Source organism: Scylla paramamosain, chromosome 1 (genome assembly GCF_035594125.1).
Source record: "Scylla paramamosain isolate STU-SP2022 chromosome 1, ASM3559412v1, whole genome shotgun sequence".
In the NCBI taxonomy this organism is placed as follows: domain Eukaryota; kingdom Metazoa; phylum Arthropoda; class Malacostraca; order Decapoda; family Portunidae; genus Scylla; species Scylla paramamosain.
In genome coordinates, this window is record NC_087151.1 from 12,766,230 (window position 1) to 12,791,367 (window position 25,138).

Here is a 25,138-nt window from a genome sequence, read left to right on the forward strand (position 1 = left end):
GTCAGTGCTGCACATGACACAAGCAATAACCATCCTAGTCAGCCTGAGTTATGAGTTCATATCCTAATGTGCTTCAATAAACAGTGAAATGGGTTGATGAACTACAATGCATTACATTAAAGAGGGGGAAAAATTCACAGAAAGGACCTGTCATCATAGTGGAAAAAAGTTAAGCTGGAAAGTAGCAGTTCACAAATTCAACAATCAAATGACTACAACTATAAATGGTCTAACTAGAATCAATCAGATCACTGGGTGAAAACTGAGACACTGTGTACACATGGTTCTAAAATCATGAAAGTATTGTGGATTATCATATTGCAGTATCAAAATATATTGCATATATGCAGAGTCTAGTGTAAAAAAATTCAAATACTAATACATGTTCCTAAAATTGAAAGAGTATAGAAAAAAGTGAAGGCATTTTTATTTGACATCAATTAAAAATTCAATACATAAGCTTAGAAGCATTTTAATTTAGGCCACTTTGATTATTGGGTTACTTAGTGCATAACAGCTTCACACTGTCTATTCATTATGCAACATTCAGAAAAAAAAAAAAGTGAAACTACCAATCAAGCCTGAATATGCTAATTAGCAATAAAAGTGAATGAAGCTATGTATTTAGCTTACATAAAAATATAACAGCTACCCTTTTCTATTGGTATGATATTCTGAATATTATCATATTAAATGAAATAATGGCAGCACACTACATTACTGACAGCTTCATTTCTATTAGAAAAAAAAAAAATAATAATAATAAAAAAAATAAAATAAAGTAAAAAAAAAAAACAATAAAATATTTCCTAAATTTATCATTGTGTGCTTCATGGTAACAGATCAGGAGAGGTCTTGGCCCATGACCAAAACAGCCCAGCTGAGCTTTGACATGCACTGGTGCTGGTTCCGGTGCCACTGTGATTATACATGGAGAGTGTTTGAATGGCATGTGAATGATGTATAGCCATGTCACTCAATGGTCTATTTTAAACCTGAACTCTCATCCTGGTATTAAATGAAGTCGGGGTTGCTGCTGCTTATGATAGCAGTGACTGTGTTAAAATTGTTGTGTATTTTCAGCTTTTTATCTATTTTTCATATTTGTTTTAATGCAGGTGTCCGAGAATTGCTGTATGTATCTTCTCACAGACATGTTAAAAAAATAAAAAAAACATCTGACAGTGATGACTCTTCACATGAAGATAATGCAATGAGGATGGTGATGCTTAAGATGGATGTTGTGTATGTTTTAGAGAACAAATTATCAGATAACTGCTTTTTATACAATGATAAAAATGTTAAATATTTCATAATCCCACTGATTTCTGTCAAGAAATTTCACAAAATATATGTAATCATCAAACACCTTTTACCAAAGATCTTGTGATCTTAATGAAACTGAATTACAAAAACCAGAATAAAAGATCCTTATATTAATCAGAAAACAGAACAAAAATAATATTCTTTGGTATACTGCAGTACATCAACAACACTAATACATTAAACTGATTTTTTCTTTTTTTTGAGTATTATAACTAACATAGATCAAATAACCATGAAATACTTCTTACTGGCTTTGTGGTGTGCTGGGACAGGAAACAAATGCATAAAGAGGAAGGTGGTTGTACACCCAATGGTCGGGAGCAGGGGAGCTGAAGAGCCGTGTGGGGAAGGTTGTGTTGCATGCTGCACGCTCACGCTCATCCTTACGCTGCTGCTCTTCCAGGGCTCGTTTGTGGCTGGTGGCAGTTTCCACATCACCACGTGCCAGAGCCACACTCACATCCAGCCACAGGCGGCGTGATTCATTTGGTGCCTGTTGACTCAGTGGCCTCACACGCTTAGCACATACAACTGGAATGTTGTTGACATCCAAAACCTGAGGAGCAATACACAATGACTTAGTTACAATATGAAGTACTAAAAAAAAAAAATTCCTACACCATGGCACTACTGCTGTTCAAATGGCACAAATCTGGTGCCATAATAGCACAACTGATTGAGCAGAATTTGGCACTGCAATAGCAGGATTATATAGCATAGTGTAATGAGAATTTGCTATTACACTGGCATCTACTTACTAGCCATGATTTTTGTCAAGTAAGGAAGTAAAAAAATAAATAAATCAATAAATAAATCACTAGATTATGTACATCATATGGGTGTACTTTGCACAAATGACTGTGATCATCTCCAATGGGCATAAAAAGGTGTTACAATGATACATAAAAAATCTTCTTAAATTATAATCTTAAAGCTCACTTCTTCACATAGAAAATACTAAATCTGCCACAGAATAAGCTCTATTATATAATAATGCCTCTATGGGAAGTACTCCTGCATCTGATTCAATTTACAGATTGATTCAGTTGTGGAAAAGGAGATACACTGATCTACTACAATGCAGCAAAGGTAAAACAGGTCTGCTGTTGAGTCTTTAAGTGGAAAGAAAGAGGTATATTGTACAACTGATCCTTATGCACTGTAGTTAGACAAGATTGGTCCTCTCCCCATCAAAGGCCTAGAAGCTGAGATGTGAAGAAATGTCTGTGGGTGTGATTATGAGCACCTTCTATAAGCTACCTCCCTTTTCAAGGGGATTATTTTAGCTTGGCATGTAGATGTCTGAAAGCTTTAATTTTTCTTTGCTTTTTATTTTGTATGGATGATATGACTGGACAAATACCTCTTGCCCTCCATTAGTGTGTGTAAACTCGAGGACTGAATCCCACTCTCCCTGCACCCTCATCAGTGTCGCGTTGCTGCTGTTCTTGACCTCTGCTGTTACTCGGTGCAACTTTCCTCCATAGAATGGCTGAAATTAAAATCTTATATAAGACAGGAAACACAAGATAGTTCAAAGGAAGAGGAGCATCCTTTAAAAATATTATCAAAACCATCTCAAGTAATAAATTTTCAAGCACCTTGTTGTTCCCAAAACTTTTCTTTTTTAAGGGAAAAAACATTGCACATACATTTTATATGTTCTTTGGTCCACCACTGTTCTGAGACTAATATTCAACTGAAATAACAGTATATATTGTAACTGAAAGTAATAAAACTATTCTTTTAATAATCCCTGCAGAATAATTCCACATGTACATTGGAGTTAACCTTTAATGCACAGCACAACTGGGCATGGACTCTATATATATATATATATATATATATATATATATATATATATATATATATATATATATATATATATATATATATATATATATATATATATATATATATATATATATATATATATATATATATATATATATATATATATATATATATATATAATACTATTGACTTTTCCTTACCTTTGTATGGAAGACTATAACAGCTTGACAGCCAGACTCAGGTGAGGAAATATTCACTCTTCCTCCCAGCTCCACCCAGGGCTCTGTGAGGATGCTGCGAGCATAGGCAGAAGGCATAGCCAGACTGTAGCTCTCCCGCACCTTCCCCAGCACCAGTGTAATGTCTCCTACTAAGTTAACACCCACAGACATGCCCATGAACTTTGATTTGGTCCATATGTGGGCATTGATGCTTAGCTGCTTCTCAGGGCACTCAAAGAAGAAAGCTGACACTGGAGAGAGAGAGAGAGAGAGAGAGAGAGAGAGAGAGAGAGAGAGAGAGAGAGAGAGAGAGAGAGAGAGAGAGAGAGAGAGAGAGAGAGAGAGAGAGAGAGAGAGAAACAGAGGTAAGTATGGTGCACAATTTGTTGCTAATACAGAAATCTATGCAATTATACCATAACAAAATGTATATTAGATACATTGCAGATAAGTTACAATCAAAGCAAAGCAGCTGTAGCAACATTTATCCTTTCATTAAAGTTTACTCATTCTCCAGAAGAAGAAAAAAGTTGGAGATCCTTTATGGATATTGTTACACTCAATGAAAAACTGATTTCTCATCATACCTGAGACCAGCATTAGAAAAGGAAAGCTTAAAATCAAATAGAAGAAAAATAATATGGGTAGAGAATCCTTTATCAAAAATTCCAAAATCCAAAAATCTCCAAAATAAAATTTTTTTGAATGATGACATAACATGTCACAAATGGAAACTTCCACAAAGTGTTTAGACTTGGGTCCCATCTGCAAGCTGTCTCACTTTACAGATCCAAATAAAAATATTCCAAAAACCAAGAAAAATCTGAAATTCAGAACACTTTCAGTCCCAGAAATTTCAGATGAGGGATTCTCAACTACTGAACCATCCAGTCCCCAGTAAAATTTCATCTAAAAACATTAGAATCTATGCTAAATTTTTTTTTATTCAGAAATCCAAAATATTCTGCAATCTGAAAGTTTCAGATTCCAAGGTTTTCAGATAAGAGATTGTGAACCTGTATTAGGGAAGTTATTATTTTGGACTGAATATCATTTCTCAACTCACCAGGTGGATGGTGTGAGACCTGCTCAGCTGAAAATTTGATTGTGATATACTTTTTGCTGTCTGTCCGACCCTCAGGGACATCATCTCCATCCTTAGAGTGGGTGAAAAGCGAACCAAAGGGTTATGGTATTTCTTACAGCACATAAATATGAATATTTTAGATTAAAACATTTTGAATTCTATCTCTTCCACATTAGTTTTACGGAGCCACAACTTTTCCCTCACTCCTGTCACTTACAAATATAAAAAATGTATGCATAAAAAAAACAGGGTTACATACTCATCTCATCAAATAAATTTATGATCAAACCTATTTTATGGTGCAGAAACACAATATGGAAATGCATCAACAGAGAGAATGGAGAAAATGAAAAGAGTTTCATTATCTGGGGACACTTACACAAACATGATGAGATGGATAGAGAAATAAGTTTATCAGATAATTTGGAAGGCCAGTGAAAATGAGAAATGTGTCTGGATGTACAGAGAAATTTAGTGAATAACATTTTCCTGCTGATACTGACCTCTAGATAAGAAAACTGAGAATGGAATGTGGTGTAGCAGTCAAAAGTGTATGCTATGGAAATTAGTTATCTAAGAGAAGAATACAGAGTGACAAGGCAGAAGAGTGATAGCAACAAAAACACTTATGATTCAGCATAAACACTTGTGCTAATGGAGTGAGGTATTACATAGAGGAAGGGGTGAAAATAAATAAATACATACAGAGGCTGTTTGGCCACATCAAGTCAGTGAAGAGTGAAGAGTTTAATAAGGAGTGTATGAGAAAGAAATTGAAGGTGCTAATAAGAGAGGAGTCCCACTTAGTAGGTGGAGGGAAAGATGTGTTAGTATAGTAAAGCTAGAAAACACTGGAAGATGCAAGATCTCATCTAGACTACGCAGTGCAGTTCTGGTCCCCACATTACAGGAAAGATATAGATCTATTAGAATTAGTACAGAGGAGAATGACTAAAAGGATACAGGGGATGAGGAGTATTCCTTACGAGGCGAGGTTGAAGCTGTTAAATTTACATTCTTTAGAGAGACGTAGGTTAAGAGGGGACCTGATAGAAGTCTTAAAGTGGTATAAGGGTTATAACAAGGGGGATGTAGGCAAAATTCTTAGGATCAGCAACCAGGGTAGAACAAGAAATAACAGGTTCAAGCTTGAAAAATTTAGGTTTAGGAAGGAGATAGGAAAAAATTGGTTCTCAAATAGAGTGGTAGATGAGTGGAACGAACTCAGTAATCATGTTGTTAGTGCTGGGGCATTAGAGAGCTTTAAGAGAATATTAGACGGGTTTATGGATGGGGATGATAGGTGGAAATAGGTAGGTATATTTCATACAAGGACTGCCACGTGTAAACCTGGTCGCTTCTTGCAGCTTCCCTTATTTCTTATGTTCTTATGTTCTTATGTTCTTAAGAGAATACAAGTACTGTTTAGGATAGGGAAAAGCGGAGGTCCTTCTGCAATGACCACGCTCCTAGGAGGATGCTGCCAAAGGGAGTGGGTTATGAGAGAGAGAGAGAGAGAGAGAGAGAGAGAGAGAGAGAGAGAGAGAGAGAGAGAGAGAGAGAGAGAGAGAGAGAGAGAGAGAGAGAGAGAGAGAGAGAGAGAGAGAGAGAGAGAGAGAGAGAGAGAGAGAGAGAGAGAGAGAGAGAGAGAGAGAGAGAGAGAGAGAGAGAGAGAGAGAGAGAGAGAAATTGTTATCATCAACAGTTGAAGCTATTCAAGACTAATATAATTTTACTCCTCATAACTACTAAAGTACAACATCATCTTTCTAGAACACATCCACTTATGCTGAAAAGTCCAATACACACCAAGGCAGGGCAGTTGTCACGAGGAACCTTCCAGCTGCAGTGGAAGACCTCACCAATGATAGGGTTGTATGGCTTCTTGGCCACTGACCCATTGCGGCCAACATGGATGCTGGTCAGGTACCACTTCACCACCTCCTGCATACGTTCCTCAGGGGTGTTGGCGTCCCCAATTCTGTAACATGGGATTATTAATGGCATTTCACTTATATATGTTGTCAATGGTCTCTTTTCTCCTAATTAACAGCTGTTAAGAATCTCATGTTTATCTACTTAGATATATTGCACTGCTGGTTTCCTAGTTCCTGCATTTGTAAAAAAACTCCATCTTTTTTCTGCATCACAAGAACATACACAGAAACTGCTCACATTATCATGAAGATTGAACAATGAAGTTACCATTCCCTTCCTACTAAATACATAAATGTTACAAGTTTTATGTATATGCAGAAATATTCATCATACTTTTAAACACACTAAGTTGCTCCAGGTTGCTCAAGGCTAAAACCATTGAACTTGTGAAGATCACCACTCACCTAACAAAGTAGTCTGGATGTCCAAGAAAATCAGCAAACATTTCAAGGAGGGATCGACGTTCCAGAATGAATGTTGGAAGGGTGACTCGTGTGAGGTCCATGCCCAGGCGCAGCTGAGAGATGATGTGCATAATGACTGACCGCTGCCCATCCCCCACCTCGCCCAGGTCTCCTTCACCACCTGGACCTTCCTCATCGCTCACCTCAGATTCATTTTCACTTGTCCCTGTTACACACAGAGCAATAAGGTGGAATATACTTGCTTTAAGTTTAACAGCATTAATGTTCAGTTATAACCTATAGGAGAGCATAGTCAGGATTCAGAAGAGCACTCAGAGACCCTACCTGACAATGGCAGGATAGGAATTAAGTCAAGTACAGCCTATTTTAACTCTTAGAACTAGCGACAAACCAGTCATGTTCTTGCTTTAGATCTAATAGCATCGACATTCAGCTACAGCCCATCTTAATTCTCAGAACTAGTGGCAAACCAGTCATAGTTAGCCAAACTCCACTTGAACCATAGTGAGCCTTAACCCCTAAAGGGCAGGTGGTGGAAATTCCCTCCTGTTTGGAGGATGGCAGGAAACAAGAATTTCTGCCCTCCTCTCTTGTCCTGAGATTTATACTTTTGTGATGTAATTATTGTTTGGTGGCTGATGGCAACCAGTGCCCTTCATTTCCCTCAGCTCCCAGTGTACAACTGAGCACTGAAATGGAGGGACACACTGACAACTATTTTCCTGTTTCTAGATGCGTGGATGAAGGGAGCATGCCCAGGGTTCCCTGTACCTCCATTCCACATCTTCATCACCCACATCATTGTCTGCATTATTATTACTATTATTTATTTATTTATTTGTTTATTTTTGTTTATGAAAGGCTTTGTTTTGCATAAAAGGAAAGAAACACTTTCACATTCAAGAGGGTTATTTTTACAAGCTAGAAGCTGTAAAATATATCTACAGTATAGCCTAACTTTTGCATGTAGTGAATGAAAATGCAAGTAATGTTCATGAAAGATTTTGCTGTGGACATATGTAGGTAAAAAATAACAGAAAAAAAAACATTCAATTTTGCCATGGGTTATTTAATTCACAAAAGTAGCAAACTTATGCAGTATCTGGAATAATAAACCTGTGAAAATAACTATGAATTGTGTGTATTGTTGAATTTTGTGTTGCATTCTATATTGCACTGTAACTTAGAAATCTTATGATACACTCAACACACATCTAGAATAGATAAGGCAGTAATGCATGTTGTGTGGTTGGCCGGGGTGTGGTGCTGGGTGAGGTGGAAGAAAAAGTCCAAGGTCAACTGTACCTGCATGAACAAATTTGTCCAGCATGGCCAAAAGAAGCACTCTTCCCAACACTATATCTCTGCCATGTTACAACTGAGGGACTTTAATAGTTTGTTTTATTGTGTAGAGGAAAGACTGGCAGTGAAAAAACACTATAAACTATTGTGTTTTTGTCTGAAATTGCCTCACAGGGTATTGGTGAAAAACACCTTTTTTTGGCAAAACTTACCAGTGCAGAATATGCCCTGCAAGGACGCATTTGTCATCTGGCCCGTCCTTTACAGGTTCAATTTTGGTTGATACAAAGTTGTGTACCTTTACTATCCCATCTGTGATTTAATCCTGGAATACATCCTCTCATGGTTTCATAATTTAGCTCAATATCATAAAGAAACCTGAGACACAACAAAGCAATACAAGGAAATCCTCCATAAAAATACCTGTTCGTGAGAGTAGTGTTGGTGGTGGTGTAGGCGTGGAGGTAACAGAAGCAAGTGATGAGGAACAGGAGTTGTTACTGCCCTGGCTCTCTCCTGGTGGCTGACACACGCTGGAGCCTGCAGTGAATGATGCCACAGGTTGTCCTGTGATGCCAGATAAAGGGTGGCCACTGAATCCCTGGGAGGAGCCAGGTGTTGGGGAATGTGGAGCAGTTCTTGCCCTCAATGATGGGGAGGACGAACGCAGGGACGGAGAGCCAAGTCGGGTGCTGCAGTCACAAAAAGGATGAAAGAAAAGATTAAATTACCATTCACTTGTGCCTTTCCCATCAAAAGGAACATTCAAAAGCTCTTTATCGACTATAAAATACTTGATATCTAATGAAATAAAATGTTAAATAGTCATTCAACTTTGTTCTCTACCAAAGAAAAACAACAATAAAAAGATAAACCTTCATCAGGTACAATACTGAACACTGCTAACTGAACTAGACATATGTACAATTTAGACTACAAGAAAAGTAAGTGGTTTATGAAAATAAGTAAATATGTGATAATCTTGTAACTGTGACAGCACCTAAAGCAAGAAACATAAATAAATGTAAATGAGAAAGTTTGTTAGAGAGAGAGAGAGAGAGAGAGAGAGAGAGAGAGAGAGAGAGAGAGAGAGAGAGAGAGAGAGAGAGAGAGAGAGAGAGAGAGAGAGAGAGAGAGAGAGAGAGAACTGTGCACTTACAATTAGCAAACATATCTTTCACTTACTAAGCTAATTATACTGCTGAGTAACTAAGAGCTGAGTGTGCTCAAGAAGGCAGATAGTGCATTTGGCTATGGCAAGCTGCATCTAAATATGGGAGAGGTGTGCTGATTACTAGATCATCTATCACAAGTTGCTCCCTTCACACACAGACTGGTTTAGAGGCATCCTGTTAGGCTGATCCACAGACAGAACTTTCATACCAGCTTTGTATTAAAGGGATGATGACAAGCAACATGATTTACAGCATCAAGTATACACATACTAAAGGGCTTAATTTAATAAATAAATAAATAAATAAATAAATAAATAAATAAATAAATAAATAAATGAATGAATGAATGAATGAATAAACTGATAAATAAATAAATGAAAGCCCAAACACTTTTCTTTATTAGAGTATCAGCTTGACTTGCAGTGCAGGTTTGGTCTCCAAAATATGCCAATATTACCAATACTTTTTGGAATACAGCAGTGTAAGAAAACTGAGGCTGAAAATTAAGACATGCAGGGAAACTGGTCACCAGACCATATATCAATATAATATAACAGTGCTTAAAAATTGTACTAGCAGATTTTCCATTGATCTTTACAGATTTTTTTTTACTTACATACTACCCAGGTAAGGGAAATTTTAAGGGGAAAATAAATAGATTGACACAATGCTAAAGATTAAAGGAATGACTTTAAATTAGACTGATAAAGCCTGAGTTTATTCAAAGCAAAATATATGGTACTGTACATAAGGTGCAATCAAAAAGTTCCCGGACTGTCCATGTAACAAAGAAACAGAGCACGGGACTGTCATGCACGCGTAGCAGGAGCAAGCAGTGACAGTTGTGGCTCATTATGTGAGCACTGGGACGCGTGCTACACGTGGCTTTGTGACCAAGTTCACGTGCTTAATTGTGATTTCAATATGAACCTCAGACTTGAGCACAGAGCAAACACCAAATTCTGTGTCAACTTTAGGAAGTCAGTAATACAGACCCTTGAAATGTTAAAGCAGGCCTACCACAATGAAGCAATGTGCCAGAGATGTTTTAAGTGGCACTCACACTTCAAGAAGGGTAGAACATCACCAGAGGATGATGAGAGGTCAGGGCGACCTTCAACGAGCACAACATCTGAAAACGCTAAAGAAATTGCACGAGTTGTGCATCACAATTGTTGGATCACCATCAGTGAAGCTGACATCGTCATCATCAATATGTCATATGGATAATTTCAGGCAATCTTCATGTCCAATTTGAACAAACACCACATCAATGCCAAGTTCTTGCCCAGACTCCTGACCCCAGAGCAAAAGCAGCACTGTGCTAAAGCCTGTGATTATCTCCTTCAACAGGTTCACATAAACTCAACCTTCATGTTGATGGTTATCACTGGTGATAAGATCTGAGTCATATTGCAGAGATCAAATTGCAGTCTTCACTACGGAAAAGTTTACAATCTCCAAGAATCAGGTGAGGAGAACAATCAGAAGCATGCCTGTCTTTTTCTTGACATCTGACTTGCCCAATTTGCTTCCCTGCAACTTTTTCCTTTTCCCTAAGATTAATTTCAAACTGAAGGGTTGCTGTTTTAACACCATCATGAAGATTCAGCATGAATCATAAATGGTGACTGACAACCTTAAAGAATGAAACATCTAGGGAACTTTTCAATCTTTACACAAATGGTAAGAGCAATGTATTGTCCCTTGAAGGGGATGGCAGCCAAATTTAAATCAGGTGCATTGTGTACTCTTTACAGGTGCAGTCTGAGGGCTTTTTGATTGCATCTAGTATTCTTGGAAACTCACATATCAGGCACAAAATGTTTACAGCTTTAGTTTATTTTCTCCAATTTCTAGGGGATGATAACAAAGTTAAGAGCCTCCTGTTGCTTGTTTTCCTGATGTATCTTCATGGAAACATGAGACTGTTGTATCAGATACCAACCAACTTCATACTCCCCATTGAATATAATGACTCCAAGCTTCATTCACAGATACAATAGAAGTTTTGTTCATCAGGAGTATATGAAATAAAGGGGATCTACAATTTTAGATATACACAAAGCAAGCATCCTGTGCATAAAAAGGTACCCAATATGTTACAAATGAGTCATTCCAACCTTCACAAGGAGCACCTTTCCATCACTGAATCTAATACCAACCCTCAAGTAAAATGGGCATAATTTGTGACAATCTCCTTTTACCACATGTATTAGCTATTGCACTCCATCACTAACTACTTCAGGGTGGTAGTATATACAAATACAGTAAGGTGAACAAGTGGAGGGCAATCAACACAAATGAAATGCCAGCAATCATTACTATTTGACAAATTTGACAATTCCCAGTCTTACATTTCATCTACACTGTTGTGCCCTTCCAACCATACTTAGCTAAACATTCCCACACTATCAGACATCAAAACTGAGCAACATTCCTGATTTCTTCCCCTTTAACTCTTAACTTACCAGCATCTTCCAGGGAACATACTCCCTTCTACAATCAAGCCCAAAACATCCACACTCCCTCTCAGGTAATTATCAATAAGCATGCTTCTCTTATATTTCTTAATCCCCTTGCAATGAAGTATAAAAACCTGACTGATTCTTCCCTTACAGTTAGCTCTTCACTTAACAATAAAGCTGAGAGGCCACTGACTAGAATGGCGTTCCCTTTTCATGTTATGCTCCACAATCACTTCTGTTGAAGTGAGCAGGCCTATGCTAGTTCTTGCTCTTACTAGATATCTATTCACATTTTCTGCCAGAGAATTTCAGGTGTCCTTTCTTTTTCTTTTCTTTTTACCTCAGACAGCTGATACTTCTTGTTAAAAATACCCACTGAAGAAAGGCCAAGGATGTTAACAGAGTCTACAAGCCTTACAAGAGAAATATTATTAAAAGTACATAAAGAGGTACTGTTGTAGGTACATTAATGGTATCAGAGATATTAAGAGGTATCAGAGGTATTTGTCACCCTCCCAAGGAGGGTGACAAATATATACCACAGGAACCTGGAATAATTAAAAGAAATTATATTGGTTCAGGCAGGAAATTAGCATAAGATGATAGACAGAGAAGAAGGAAACCATTACAGGGAATCAAGAATATGTACACAAGGACATGGAGAACACTGAAACTTCAAATATAACTCAAGCCAAACGCACATGCTGACACATGGTATCTACAAACAACAGTAACACGTGCTTCATTAACAATACAGGAACATAGAACGAGGTGCACGAAGGTCACAAAACTGCTTGATTAAACTACTGAGAGAAGTAAAGAGGAATCCAAAATCCTTTATGCAACAATTACATCAGTGGTGTGGAAAACTGGCATGAAAATAAAGACCTATAATTACTGAAAAGCAGTGACGGAAGAATGTATAAACTGTGTATGAATATATGAATGTGAGACCTATAATCATTCAAAAGTGATGTATGTGTGTATGGGCCACTTCACAGAAAAGAAAAAAAAAAAAAAAAAAATTACAACGCTGATTACTATTCCTTCTCCTTATCATTGTATTCACAGGAACATTTATGAAATGGTAAGAAGTTAGGCTTCTGAAGGTGTTCCCAGTGACTGGTTTCTCAGTAAAGTCAAAATGGTAGTACAATGCACACCCCATAAACACTCCATCCTCATGATTTCCTTCCAAGACAAATCAGGTTATGTGAGTTCAAGTTAGATCAGGGATTTATCAAGGGAGGAAGCTACTTTAGATGAAACTTTAATGGAAGGACTTTATTATGTGGATAGATGAAAAAATTGACCAATAATTGCCTGACCACTCAATACAACAACATTCCTTCCTATATGCATTCCAAGATTTAATTACTTTCATGCTCGTTAAGTAAACATACACAACTGGACATACTTGACTATTCTGATCTTGTATTTCATTCACACTACCCCTTTATGGATGGTTATGAACAAGGTTAAATGTCATCATATTGAGAAGACAAGCTGGATGCCATATGAATCAATGTTAGCATGGGATATCATTCAGGGATTACTGCTCAAGCCATGCTACATGTAAACAGTTCTTATTCCTGATATATTATATACATCAATAAGCAAACACAATACAGTATATATATATATATATATATATATATATATATATATATATATATATATATATATATATATATATATATATATATATATATATATATATATATATATATATTAACTGACAGGTTAATATTTAAATCCTAAGAAAAGTCAATAAACAATGTGACATCCCATGGTAGAAAATACTGTATGTTCTTGCAAAAATAGTCTGATCAATCAAAACCCTCTATTCTGAGGATTCTGTCTAAGCATACCTTCTTATGCAGTCCTCTCATGGGAAGTGATTAATACAGCAGTGATCAAAATGTTGAAGAGACTGGTGGTTCCAAATATTTTGATACTATTCTCTATGGTTCTTATTTTTTAAGCATGTCTAGCTTCAGCAAAACACCCTGTCTAGCTCAAATACCTTTCATGATAACAGTATTCCATTTTATTAATGTTCTGTTCACTTATTTCTATTGCTGTAGTTATGCTATGGCATACTGAGCAAATGCATGATCTATTAGTATATTCAATACATGTAAGTACACCTCCAGAAAAAAAAAAAAAAAAAATATTTAAAAAAAACTACCGAATCAGAGAAATGGAATCATGCTCTAATCCACCATTACCTAATAAACATTGAATACTTAACATTACTTGGGTACTTTTAAGTATGCTTTTGTACAGTGAGAATGAAGGTTTTGAGAGAAGGTTTTGAGAACTGTGTCCACAACCTTCCCACAAGTTAATGTGCTAAAAAGCAACACATTAAACAATTCTTGCCCATCACACAGAAAGGGGAGGATTCTCTTTGTGCTTCATTGTGCTAAACAAACACAAGCAGTGCTGACAATGGTGCATTTAATCCAGCATGAAGAAGTAAGAATTGTGTGTGGTGATAAAAACAAATAAAATAACACAAAATAAAATAAGAGTACTGATATTAACTAAACCTTTCTGGAGGAAAAAATTGTTTATGGACAAAATATGAATTTGTGATGCTTGGTGAATTCTGAAGATTTTCACAAGCTTTAGCCCAGAAGCATCCAAGGGACCAATGCCTATGTATGTATGTTCCAAGTGAATTTTTTTATGAATTTATTTATTTATTCTATTTACTTATTTTTTATTTTTCTTCTGGAAAGGGATATTTATGTTGGACAGCCACATTCAGTCTGACAAGAGCTCATTTTAAAATCTTTACCATATTCTGTACAATAAAAACATCATGTGATTGAAACTATAGTCAGTGATTGCACCATAACCTTAATTATGGAGCTGCATGCATAAACATGGCAAACTTTGTAAAAAAGGGTAAAGGTATAAGTTTATACTAAAGACCTATACCTTATTTTATGATATGATAGGCACTCTAACTGCCACATTATTACTTTGTGTAAATGGAAATAGATGACTAAGGAATATTCAAAACTTATTGATTATTGATGGCAAAATGCAAAAATCTACATATAGTATTGGATCATTGTTAACTTGAATGTACTGGGTAGCTTTTCCTTTCCAAAAACTCAGAGCAAAGGGATTTATCCGTAAGTCATCTATCTATGAGACAAAACAATAAATACTAGTGTATCAACTATGTACTAAACAAACTTCACATTTAATGTACATTGCTTTGTATAACTGGAAACCAAAACAAAACAATGTAAGAAGAAAGGAGTGAGTGAGTGAGTGAGTGAGTGAGTGAGGGAGGGAGGGAGGGAGGGAGGGAAAGAGAGTGGAGGAGTTCAGTAGTCCTTAGTTCAACACAGGTGGTCTATACAGTGACAAATCAAACAAAATAAAATAAACCTACATGAAGTGTTTGAGTGTGGTGGCTGAGGGTGAGGAGGTGGGCCATGCTGTGTGTACGTACGCAGTGGGAGAGGACCGCCGCCGCTGGATGGAGGCCGAGGAGGCTTCCGAAGCAGTGCGGCGGTGGAAGCGAGGGGAGCGTCCCAGGAGGGGGGAACAGCGGGGAGAGGAACGTGCTCCCAGGCCCCCCACCCTGGGCACACACACACACACACCATACACGGTGAGAAGAAAGGACACCATCACCACCACCATCACCACCACCACCACCACCACCACACCAAAGACAGCCCAGCACAGGTAGCAATTCAGGAACATTGGCATGATGATGACAGAGAAAATAAGAGAGGAAGATTAGGGAGGAAAGGAAACAATAAGTGTGTGAAAACTTGGAGACATTCTGAAGACATGACAAATTTTGAAGTACGTATCACAACACAGAAAATTATAATTTAATGAATAAATAAACAAATTTAAGAGTGTTTTAGCTTCACAGATGGGCAGTCAGAAATGTGATAGAGGAAAAGTATATGATACAGCAGCATATCACAGATCATATACTTCACAATTTGGCATCACTAATAAAAGGGTAATCCAATGTCAAATTACCTAACTGAAAATACTTAAAATCATTCCTGAATAAAATTCATAGTGCAAAAACTTACTCTGAAGTAATGCAAAACACCATAACAAATTACTAAAGAATTAATTCATGAATACTCAGACAAATTTTGTTCATAAATCAGTATCTATGCCTGAGATCCAAAAATACAGATATTACAAAACATACAAGTATTCATTTACATAAAATTCTACCAAACAACATTACATGACTGATGTTCTGACTGGATGACAAAGCTGCAGCATGAGTGGCAGAGCAGCAGTAGAACAGGTCACAGGAAGGCAGCAGCAGCAACACTCAGAGAGGGCTACCTGCTACTGTGTTAACAGCACATTGTAGGCCACAGCATTCACATAAAAGCAGACTACATGTACACACAGCTATCACATCCAGTGGCTGCATGTATGAATATGTATGGTACTACTAAACACTGTTTGTGTGGATATGATTTTTTATAATTCCATTTTTTTTCTTTCCCCTTTAGTGTATAGTATGTCAGGCACAGTGCATTATCAGCATCCCAGTTTCTATACATTTGCACACTTCATCATTATTCCTGCTGGTGTGAACTTATGCCAAAATGCAACATACCACATTTCCATTAATAAAGTTTAGTAAGACTTTGAGAGAGAAGAGTTAGCAAACAGACAAACTGATCAAATATTAGGGACTCTGCATGGCATCTACCAAGTACATGAGGTAAATGTGACCATTAATATTAATAAAGAGAATAAAGAAAATATTGTATGTAGGGAGCTGCATATATTTTGTGTATGGCATGTAGAGGGATCTGAACCACCTACTTAAAAGCCTGTTCCATGTAGATCCCTCAAGCAGGTGACCACAGCAGGAGTCTCCATTTGCTGCTGTCCATACATCTTAGCTCATGCAAAATTAGCCCTTCTCTTTCTTTTCTCTCCCTCTAACAATGTCCTTTAGTTTTACAAAGTATCTAAAGCTATCCTCATTCAAAACATCTTTGTCATCTCATTTTCTGCACATGACCAAGCTTCTCCCTCTCTCTTTCTCTAGCAAGTTGGTCTTCAGATTTTGTAAAGTACCATCTCCTTATCTTTACTCACTAATACTCACTTTGTCATAAGATTTTCCTGAAGTGATCAAAGCTCTCTCACCTCTATCACTTGCCAGTTCTTTAATTTATCCATATTAGATGAGCCAAGTAGCATCAGTTAGTGTTTGTATTAAGTGTTGTTGTGTGGTACCTTTTCATCTTCCTATGTATACAGTAGAATTGTGATTGAGTTTGTACAAGCATTATTTTGCTTTCTGGTAATTAAGTCTTAGGATTTAGGATTACACTATGAAATCCCAAACATAGCAATACAACAAAATACAACAGATACCAATAAAACAGATACTACTCTTACCTTTCCATTGCTGTCAGTATGTAAGGTAAAATCAACACCAAAACACTGAACAATTTCTCCATCAAATTACACAAGCTTTGTTCCTCATGAAAAACATGGCTACAATAGGTTATTTTTGTGTCCTACCTTACACTGGTGACTGGCGGGGAGGGATGATGGTGGGGAGCAGACATGTGTTGTGTCCGCAACACTCCAAGACACTGGTCAAGGCACAGGAGTGTAGCCTGACTTGTTGCCTTCAGGAGGAGCAAATTTGGATCTGTACACTTCATGCCAGTACCTGGAAACAAGATTTCATTGAGGTTGTCTTCTTTAGTATCAATCAGATCTGTATTATTATAATGAAAAGTCCATTTAAATCATATTGCAAACCAGGCAATGATGTCAACACATTACCATAGGAAGGCATGTCCTCAATAGCTGTGGCAAGTGCACTGTGCTGCCTTCTTGCTTCCTCTAAAACCTCAGCTACCTGTGTGAAGGCATCCAACACTGCCAGACCCATAGGGGCCGGGGCTCCTGCCTGCTGCCCACCCCCACCCACCCCTCCTGCAGCAGTCCGATGCTCCCGAGGTGCCAGGGGAGGATGATTCTGGATAACACAATAAAATGAAGGTCTTTCTATAGAAAAGCAAGCTTCCTTGATGTTGAAGGAAAATATGTCATTGTCCATAAGGAAGTCTCAGATTTATAATTACAAAAAAGTTTTAGCTATGCATCTGAAAGTGACTCAGGAAATTTTTACTTAGTTGTTTTGAAATAATATTCTCATACCAGTTTATGAATTCCCTTGAAGTTCTTTGTGAACAATGATAAATAATAAGTGTTTCATTTGTATATCTTACTGCTCTGCTACAATACAAATATATGATCATTAATTCTTACATTTATAAAACATGCTTACATGAGCAATAGCACGAGTGTGCATCTCGGCCACAACCCTGAGTCTATTCAGCCACATCTGGCGGTCCCTGGTGTCCACCGCCCGTAGCTTGTAAGACTCCCCGGCAGCTGGTGACACAGTGAAGGTGTAGGGATCTTCATCACTGGGAGAGATGACAGCACCCGCCAACTGAATGCAGCCGCGTGCCCTCTCATGTTTGTCACTCTCACTCTGCAAAATGACTGACTCAAGATTCCTTTCCTTAAGGTGACCTTTCAGCAATATTCTTTACTGTGTTTTATTTAACTTACTTGTATTAATTTATGAATAGTATAAATACAGTGGATGGTTACATGAAAAAATATTTACTATGTTTCACTTCCTTACTAGATAATATTCCAGAGTTCCAATTTCCGGATTGAGAATGAACCAGCGCCCCTGCCAGCCCTTCACCACGTTGGTGAACTTGATCAGCTGACCCTCATATGGCTGCCGCAGGTGTTCATCCATCTCCCCGTCCTAATCAGCGGATAAAACATGAAAAATTCTCGTAGTAACATCACAACCAATTACACAAGAGACTCTTATGTTTAATTACTTGAAGGAATTTTAAAACACGTCAAAAATTACCTATACCTAACTTTCATAAGTATCAGAGTGCAGGGAGTAGCAAAAGCATTTGCTAATGTTGGTTACACACTGTGCTTATGAGGATACAACAGCTGAATGGCAAATGCATGCAATAAAAAATCTAAAGCAAGCTGAAAAAACAAAAAAATAAAATAACATATTAATTTAAGCCACTACACCCAAACACAAATAATTGTCCATCAAGTTTCACACCATTTACATATTATATTAGATTTTTTTTCTTAATTTAGTCCTGGTTGCACACTGTGATGTTTGTGCTCTTCTGGCAATCAGTCAGTATTTTTTTTTTTTTTTTTATGTAGGAAGGATACTGGCCAAGGGCAACAAAAAACTAATAAAAAAAATGCCCACTGAAATGCCAGTCCTATAAAAGGGTCAAAGCAGTGGTCAAAAATTGGTGGATAAGTGTCTTGAAACCTCCCTCTTGAAGGAATTCAAGTCGTAGGAAGGTGGAAATACAGAAGCAGGCAGGGAGTTCCAGAGTTTACCAGAGAAAGGGATGAATGATTGAGAATACTGGTTAACTCTTGCATTAGAGAGGTGGACAGAATAGGGGTGAGAGAAAGAAGAAAGTCTTGTGCAGCGAGACCGCGGAAGGAGGGGAGGCATGCAGTTAGCAAGATCAGAGGAGCAGTTAGCATGAAAATAGCAGTAGAAGACAGCTAGATATGCAACATTGCGGCGGTGAGAGAGAGGCTGAAGACAGTCAGTTAGAGGAGAGGAGTTGATCAGACGAAAAGCTTTTGATTCCACCCTGTCTAGAAGAGCAGTATGAGTGGAACCCCCCCCCCAGACATGTGAAGCATACTCCATACATGGACGGATAAGGCCCTTGTACAGAGTTAGCAGCTGGGGGGGTGAGAAAAACTGGCGGAGACATCTCAGAACACCTAACTTCATAGAAGCTGTTTTAGCTAGAGATGAGATGTGAAGTTTCCAGTTCAGATTATAAGTAAAGGACAGACCGAGGATGTTCAGTGTAGAAGAGGGGGACAGTTGAGTGTCATTGAAGAAGAGGGGATAGTTGTCTGGAAGGTTGTGTCGAGTTGATAGATGGAGGAATTGAGTTTTTGAGGCACTGAACAATAGCAAGTTTGCTCTGCCCCAATCAGAAATTTTAGAAAGATCAGAAGTCAGGCATTCTGTGGCTTCCCTGCGTGATATGTTTACCTCCTGAAGGGTTGGACGTCTATGAAAAGATGTGGAAAAGTGCAGGGTGGTATCATCAGCGTAGGAGTGGATAGGACAAGAAGTTTGGTTTAGAAGATCATTAATGAATAATAAGAAGAGAGTGGGTGACAGGACAGAACCCTGAGGAACACCACTGTTAATAGATTTAGGAGAAGAACAGTGACCGTCTACCACAGCAGCAATAGAACGGTCAGAAAGGAAACTTGAGATGAAGTTACTGAGAGAAGGATAGAAACCGTAGGAGGGTAGTTTGGAAATCAAAGCTTTGTGCCAGATTCTATCAAAGGCTTTTGATATGTCCAAGGCAACAGCAAAAGTTTCACCAAAGTCTCTAAAAGAGGATGACCAAGACTCAGTAAGGAAAGCCAGAAGATCACCAGTAGAGCGGCCTTGACGGAACCCATACTGGCGATCAGATAGAAGGTTGTGAAGTGATAGATGTTTAAGAATCTTCCTGTTGAGGATAGATTCAAAACTTTAGATAAGCAGGAAATTAAAGCAATAGGACGGTAGTTTGAGGGATTAGAGCGGTCACCCTTTTTAGGAACAGGTTGAATGTAGGCAAACTTCCAGCAAGAAGGAAAGGTAGATGTTGACAAACAGAGCTGAAAGAGTTTGACTAGGCAAGGTGCAAGCACGGAGGCACAGTTTCGGAGAACAATAGGAGGGACCCCATCAGGTCCATAAGCCTTCCGAGGGTTTAGGCCAGCGAGGGCATGGAAAACATCATTGCGAAGAATTTTAATAGGTGGCATGAAGTAGTCAGAGGGTGGAGGAGAGGGAGGAACAAGCCCAGAATCGTCCAAGGTAAAGTTTTTAGCAAAGGTTTGAGCAAAGAGTTCAGCTTTAGAAATAGATGTGATAGCAGTGGTGCCATCTGGTTGAAGTAGAGGAGGGAAAGAAGAAGCAAAGTTATTGGAGATATTTTTGGCTAGATGCCAGAAATCACGAGGGGAGTTAGATCTTGAAAGGTTTTGACATTTTCTGTTAATGAAGGAGTTTTTGGCTAGTTGGAGAACAGACTTGGCATGGTTCCAGGCAGAAATATAAAGTGCATGAGATTCTGGTGATGGAAGGCTTAAGTACCTTTTGTGGGCCACCTCTCTATCATGTATAGCACGAGAACAAGCTGTGTTAAACCAAGGTTTAGAAGGTTTAGGACGAGAAAAAGAGTGAGGAATGTATGCCTCCATGCCAGACACTATCACCTCTGTTATGCGCTCAGCACACACAAAGACGGGTCTCTGACACGGAAGCAGTAGTCATTCCAAGGAAAATCAGCAAAATACCTCCTCAGGTTCCCCCAACTAGCAGAGGCAAAACGCCAGAGGCACCTTCGCTTAGGGGGATCCTGAGGAGGGATTGGAGTGATAGGACAAGATAAAGATATGAGATTGTGATCGGAGGAGCCCAATGGAGAAGAAAGGGTGACAGCACAGCATAAGCAGAAGGATTAGAGGTCAGGAAAAGGTCAAGAATGTTGGGCGTATCTCCAAGACGGTCAGGAATACAAGTAGGGTGTTGCACCAATTGCTCTAGGTCATGGAGGATAGCAAAGTTGTAGGCTAGTTCACCAGGATGGTCAGTGAAGGGAGAGGAAAGCCAAAGCTGGTGGTGAACATTGAAGTCTCCAAGAATGGAGATCTCTGCAAAAGGGAAGAGGGTCAGAATGTGCTCCACTTTGGAAGTTAAGTAGTCAAAGAATTTCTTATAGTCAGAGGAGTTAGGAGAGAGGTATACAGCACAGATAAATTTAGTATGAGAGTGACTCTGTAGTCGTAGCCAGATGGTGGAAAACTCGGAAGATTCAAGAGCGTGGGCGCGAGAGCAGGTTAAGTCATTGCGCACATAAACGCAGCATCCAGCTTTGGATTGAAAATGAGGATAGAGAAAGTAGGAGGGAACAGAAAAGGGGCTACTGTCAGTTGCCTCAGACACCTGAGTTTCAGTGAGGAAAAGAAGATGAGGTTTAGAAGAGGAGAGGTGGTGTTCTACAGATTGAAAATTAGATCTTAGACCGCGAATGTTGCAGAAGTTAAGGAAGAAAAAGTTGAGGGGGATGTCAAGACACTTAGGGTCGTCGACAGAAAGGCAGTCTGACCTGGGGACATTTATGGTCCCCTCCCCAGATGGGGACTCCAAGGCTGGTGTAGGAGTCGCCATGATGATTTTAAAATTTTTGGGTGAAGGGTGTGTGTGTTATTAGGTGCTTGTAGTTTTGTGAGGAGGAAGAGAGTTGTCTTTAGAGGGCAGGCTGTGACTGCCCCCTTGTGTTATGAGACACAAAGGGAAACATTCAGTGAGGTCACAGCTGGGTTTAATGATAAGTTCACAGCACCCCCTGAACAGTGCTTTAGACCTCACTGGGAGTAATTATCGTTTCGGCAGGTGTCTACTGCCTCCTCATATGCAAAAAACATAATCAGTCATTCAAATTCTAGGAATAATTTTATCAATATTCTGACACAATTGTTAAATTTGTCACTGTGAGCCAATTTTGGTCAGACCAATTGTTATCTGAGATTATTCTTCACAGATTGTTTATAATTTACCTAGTAACATAAAAAAAAAATGTGGAACTGATCTAAGCAAGGCAAATGCAAAAGAAATAACTATAATTATATGACATTATAATGGTACATCTTAATAAAATTGACAAAAATGCATTTCATTTCATATTCATTGTTACCCTGACCAACCCAAAGCATTAACGGGAACTCCTCACCTTTCTTGAGTTGCTTTACAGCTGTAGTACTCTCACTACAGATATCTTCTAACAACTTCAAATATGCTTCTTCTACACCTTGCTTCTTATGTGCTAGCATAACTGCGGGGGTATATCCAGCAATACACAGAGCTAAAGTTACCATTCCACTGTAATATATAATAATCTTAATTGCTGTCATTAAGAAAATCATAATTTGTTTTGACTTCAAGCAATAACACAACAAAATACATGACCAAAATATGGGCATAATGATGCTTTTAAAGAATATCAAGACAAACAGGAAGCCAAAAGAAGCATGCAAGCAGCACCATACCTTTAATCAAATGCAAGGCAAAGTCTATTCATTAACAACCTTAATCAATACTGATTATCTCAATGATTTTTGCATAATAAAAAAAAAGTAAATAAATAAAAATAAATAAATAAGTAAATTCTATTCAGAGGTTTATCTTCCCAAAAAATGAATGGGCAATCAACTAGATTTCTTTGCTGGCCTATTTTCATCTTTTTCTCCCAGACTTCTTATCAATAAAAGTTTCACATAAAGTACGAAAAGAAAAACAGGTCTAGAAAATAATCTTAAATTTCAAAATGATTTGGAAACTACCAAAAGAGGCAGCTTTCAACAAGTCTCTCAATCATTTCTTTTAACATATAAGTGGAAGGCACTACTAATCTAACATCACTTAACAACCTTTAATCTTGCTGGCACTCCATCTGCTAGCAGGTTAATAAGGTGTGTAAGATTGAATGCCCAGCTGTGTTGTGACAATTGGCACTCTGATACCATGAACTGAGTTTCTTTATTCTTTGAAAATCTGTATGATTACTTGGCATTTTCACCCTCTCCACACAAGTTTTACAGCTAAGTTTTCATGAAAATCTGACTAAAAAGATGAAAAAAGGAAAATTTTTGATAATTATTCTAATCTAGATGTATCTTTACAAGGTATGCAATTCTTTATGCAACTTCAACTGTTTCACATTAATGTTCATGAAATTTTGGGGAATGAAATGGATAAAGGACTGCCACTACATATTCTTAACATGTCTACTTGATAAGGTATAAGAGAATGAAGATTCATGTCAAATATTAACAAAAATAGAGTCTACACTTACACCCTGCATTTCTTTAAAGTGTTGAATGAGCCCCAATTCAAGATACGTTACAGAAATGAGCTCTGTTGCACCCCCAAAATTTCGACAGCCAGAAGGGTGTAGGGGGCGGACTGCGAGCCCCGAGACGCCTTTTTGAGTGACTCAGAAGACCTGGTTAGTCTGCAATTACTTCAAACCTGAGGTAAGACTTGGTATAGTAATCACAACCACACTGCCTGCCGTCCCCTACGCTCGGCAAGCACCACCACCACCTTAGCAGGGTTTTGCAACAACACAAGTCACCCTTCAATAAATAACCCTTTCTTTTGCCCCGGAAGGAAGGTACAGAGGCAGATATGTCACGCACTCTCCATTCACAGAACACACTAAGCTCCAGTTCAATAGCCAACCTTCAGTTTCATAGCTTAGACAGGGTAATAAGAGCGTGAAATGTTCCCTTGGGCAGCGGCGGCCCCACACCCTCAGCTGTCTTCCTCCGTCACCTGCTGGATGGTGGTCGGCCCGGTCAGCTGTTTTTCGCCCTTCACCTAAAACCGAACACTCTTAAACCTCATAAATACAACCCCCACAACCTCCTTCAACAAACCCACATTATATGTAAATAAATTCTATCGCGAAATTACATATTATTCGTAAGGAAGTTCAGGATTTGTGGTTATTAGGGTTGTAAATGAAGGGCTATTCCTGCAGTGAGGGAATCGGACACCGTCGCTGCTTCATTGGTGTCTGTTAACCACATACACTGATACTCCTCCCCCTTCTTGTTACTTGTTTGCTGCCTGATAAGCTGTACCCTTCTTCTAGTTGGTGTTTTTTTACTGTCTCCTGCCATAGATTCTCTCTTTGAATGATACCTAATATGCATCTCTGTGTTTGTGTATGAGTATTATCTTCCTCACGTACGGAGCCTGCATTATCACAATTAATGTATATAACGCAATGAAGATGAAAAAAAAAAAAAATCTCGCTATATCAAGGAACTTTTCAATATTTTATCTTAGAGACAAACAAGAAACTGTGGCAATTAAAAAAAAAAAACTCAACTTTGTACTATGGCCATATTTTTGGTAACATTCGGAGCAGTATAAAAATATAATTTGCATGGACTAATAAAACAAAGAGATGATAATAGAAAAAAAAGCATTTTCTAGGCCATATGAATAGTTAGCATGCTTTGGTATAAGAACAAGTGTCTGAGTTGAAAGGGATTATGGAAAAAGATCGAGGTAGCTGTGAAAGGGTTAATGCAGCAGCACATCCTGACCATATTCTGATGCAGTTTTGCGCCGCACCTACACTACGTAAATACAAAAGGCTTTAGTTGAAGTTGCACGGGTTTTTATTTATTGATTTTTAATGTTTCTAGTGACACATTAATAAGACCTCTACGTTATTAAAAGAAGAAA

General features: G+C 38.2%; 1 protein-coding gene across 11 annotated transcripts; it reads right to left on the minus strand.

The window, feature by feature from the left end:
* Positions 1-1,488: 1,488 nt before the first annotated feature.
* On the minus strand, positions 1,489-24,264 carry LOC135100824 (oxysterol-binding protein-related protein 11-like). 11 transcript variants are annotated; one of them, XM_064004279.1, is made up of 14 exons: positions 24,122-24,233; positions 23,733-23,908; positions 22,611-22,759; positions 18,431-18,562; positions 18,065-18,274; positions 17,557-17,752; positions 17,287-17,440; positions 8,517-8,785; positions 6,771-6,996; positions 6,238-6,409; positions 4,408-4,498; positions 3,321-3,592; positions 2,690-2,818; positions 1,489-1,882 (listed from the first exon to the last, which is right to left on the minus strand). In XM_064004279.1, exons 4-14 carry the CDS (start codon positions 18,551-18,553, stop codon positions 1,571-1,573), a joined length of 2,154 nt encoding a protein of 717 aa, XP_063860349.1. In that variant the 5' UTR covers positions 18,554-18,562; positions 22,611-22,759; positions 23,733-23,908; positions 24,122-24,233; the 3' UTR covers positions 1,489-1,570. The 11 variants fall into 11 exon arrangements, with proteins under 11 accessions (XP_063860349.1, XP_063860313.1, XP_063860292.1 ...); XM_064004243.1 differs by lacking the exon at positions 23,733-23,908 and adding an exon at positions 15,152-15,343 and having other exon boundaries at positions 22,611-22,712; positions 24,122-24,228; XM_064004222.1 differs by adding an exon at positions 15,152-15,343 and having other exon boundaries at positions 23,733-24,184.
* Between the last annotated feature and the right edge of the window lie 874 nt (positions 24,265-25,138).

What these genes read in the sequence shown, in the direction of transcription:
- LOC135100824 (XM_064004201.1), bottom strand. An exon ending in GAACTCTGGAATATTATCTA is followed by an intron (nt 18,275 to 18,430) that starts GTAAGGAAGTGA and finishes GTCATTTTGCAG; the next exon opens with AGTGAGAGTGACAAACATGA. An exon ending in CCGCCAGTCACCAGTGTAAG is followed by an intron (nt 15,344 to 17,286) that starts GTAGGACACAAA and finishes GTGTGTGCCCAG; the next exon opens with GGTGGGGGGCCTGGGAGCAC.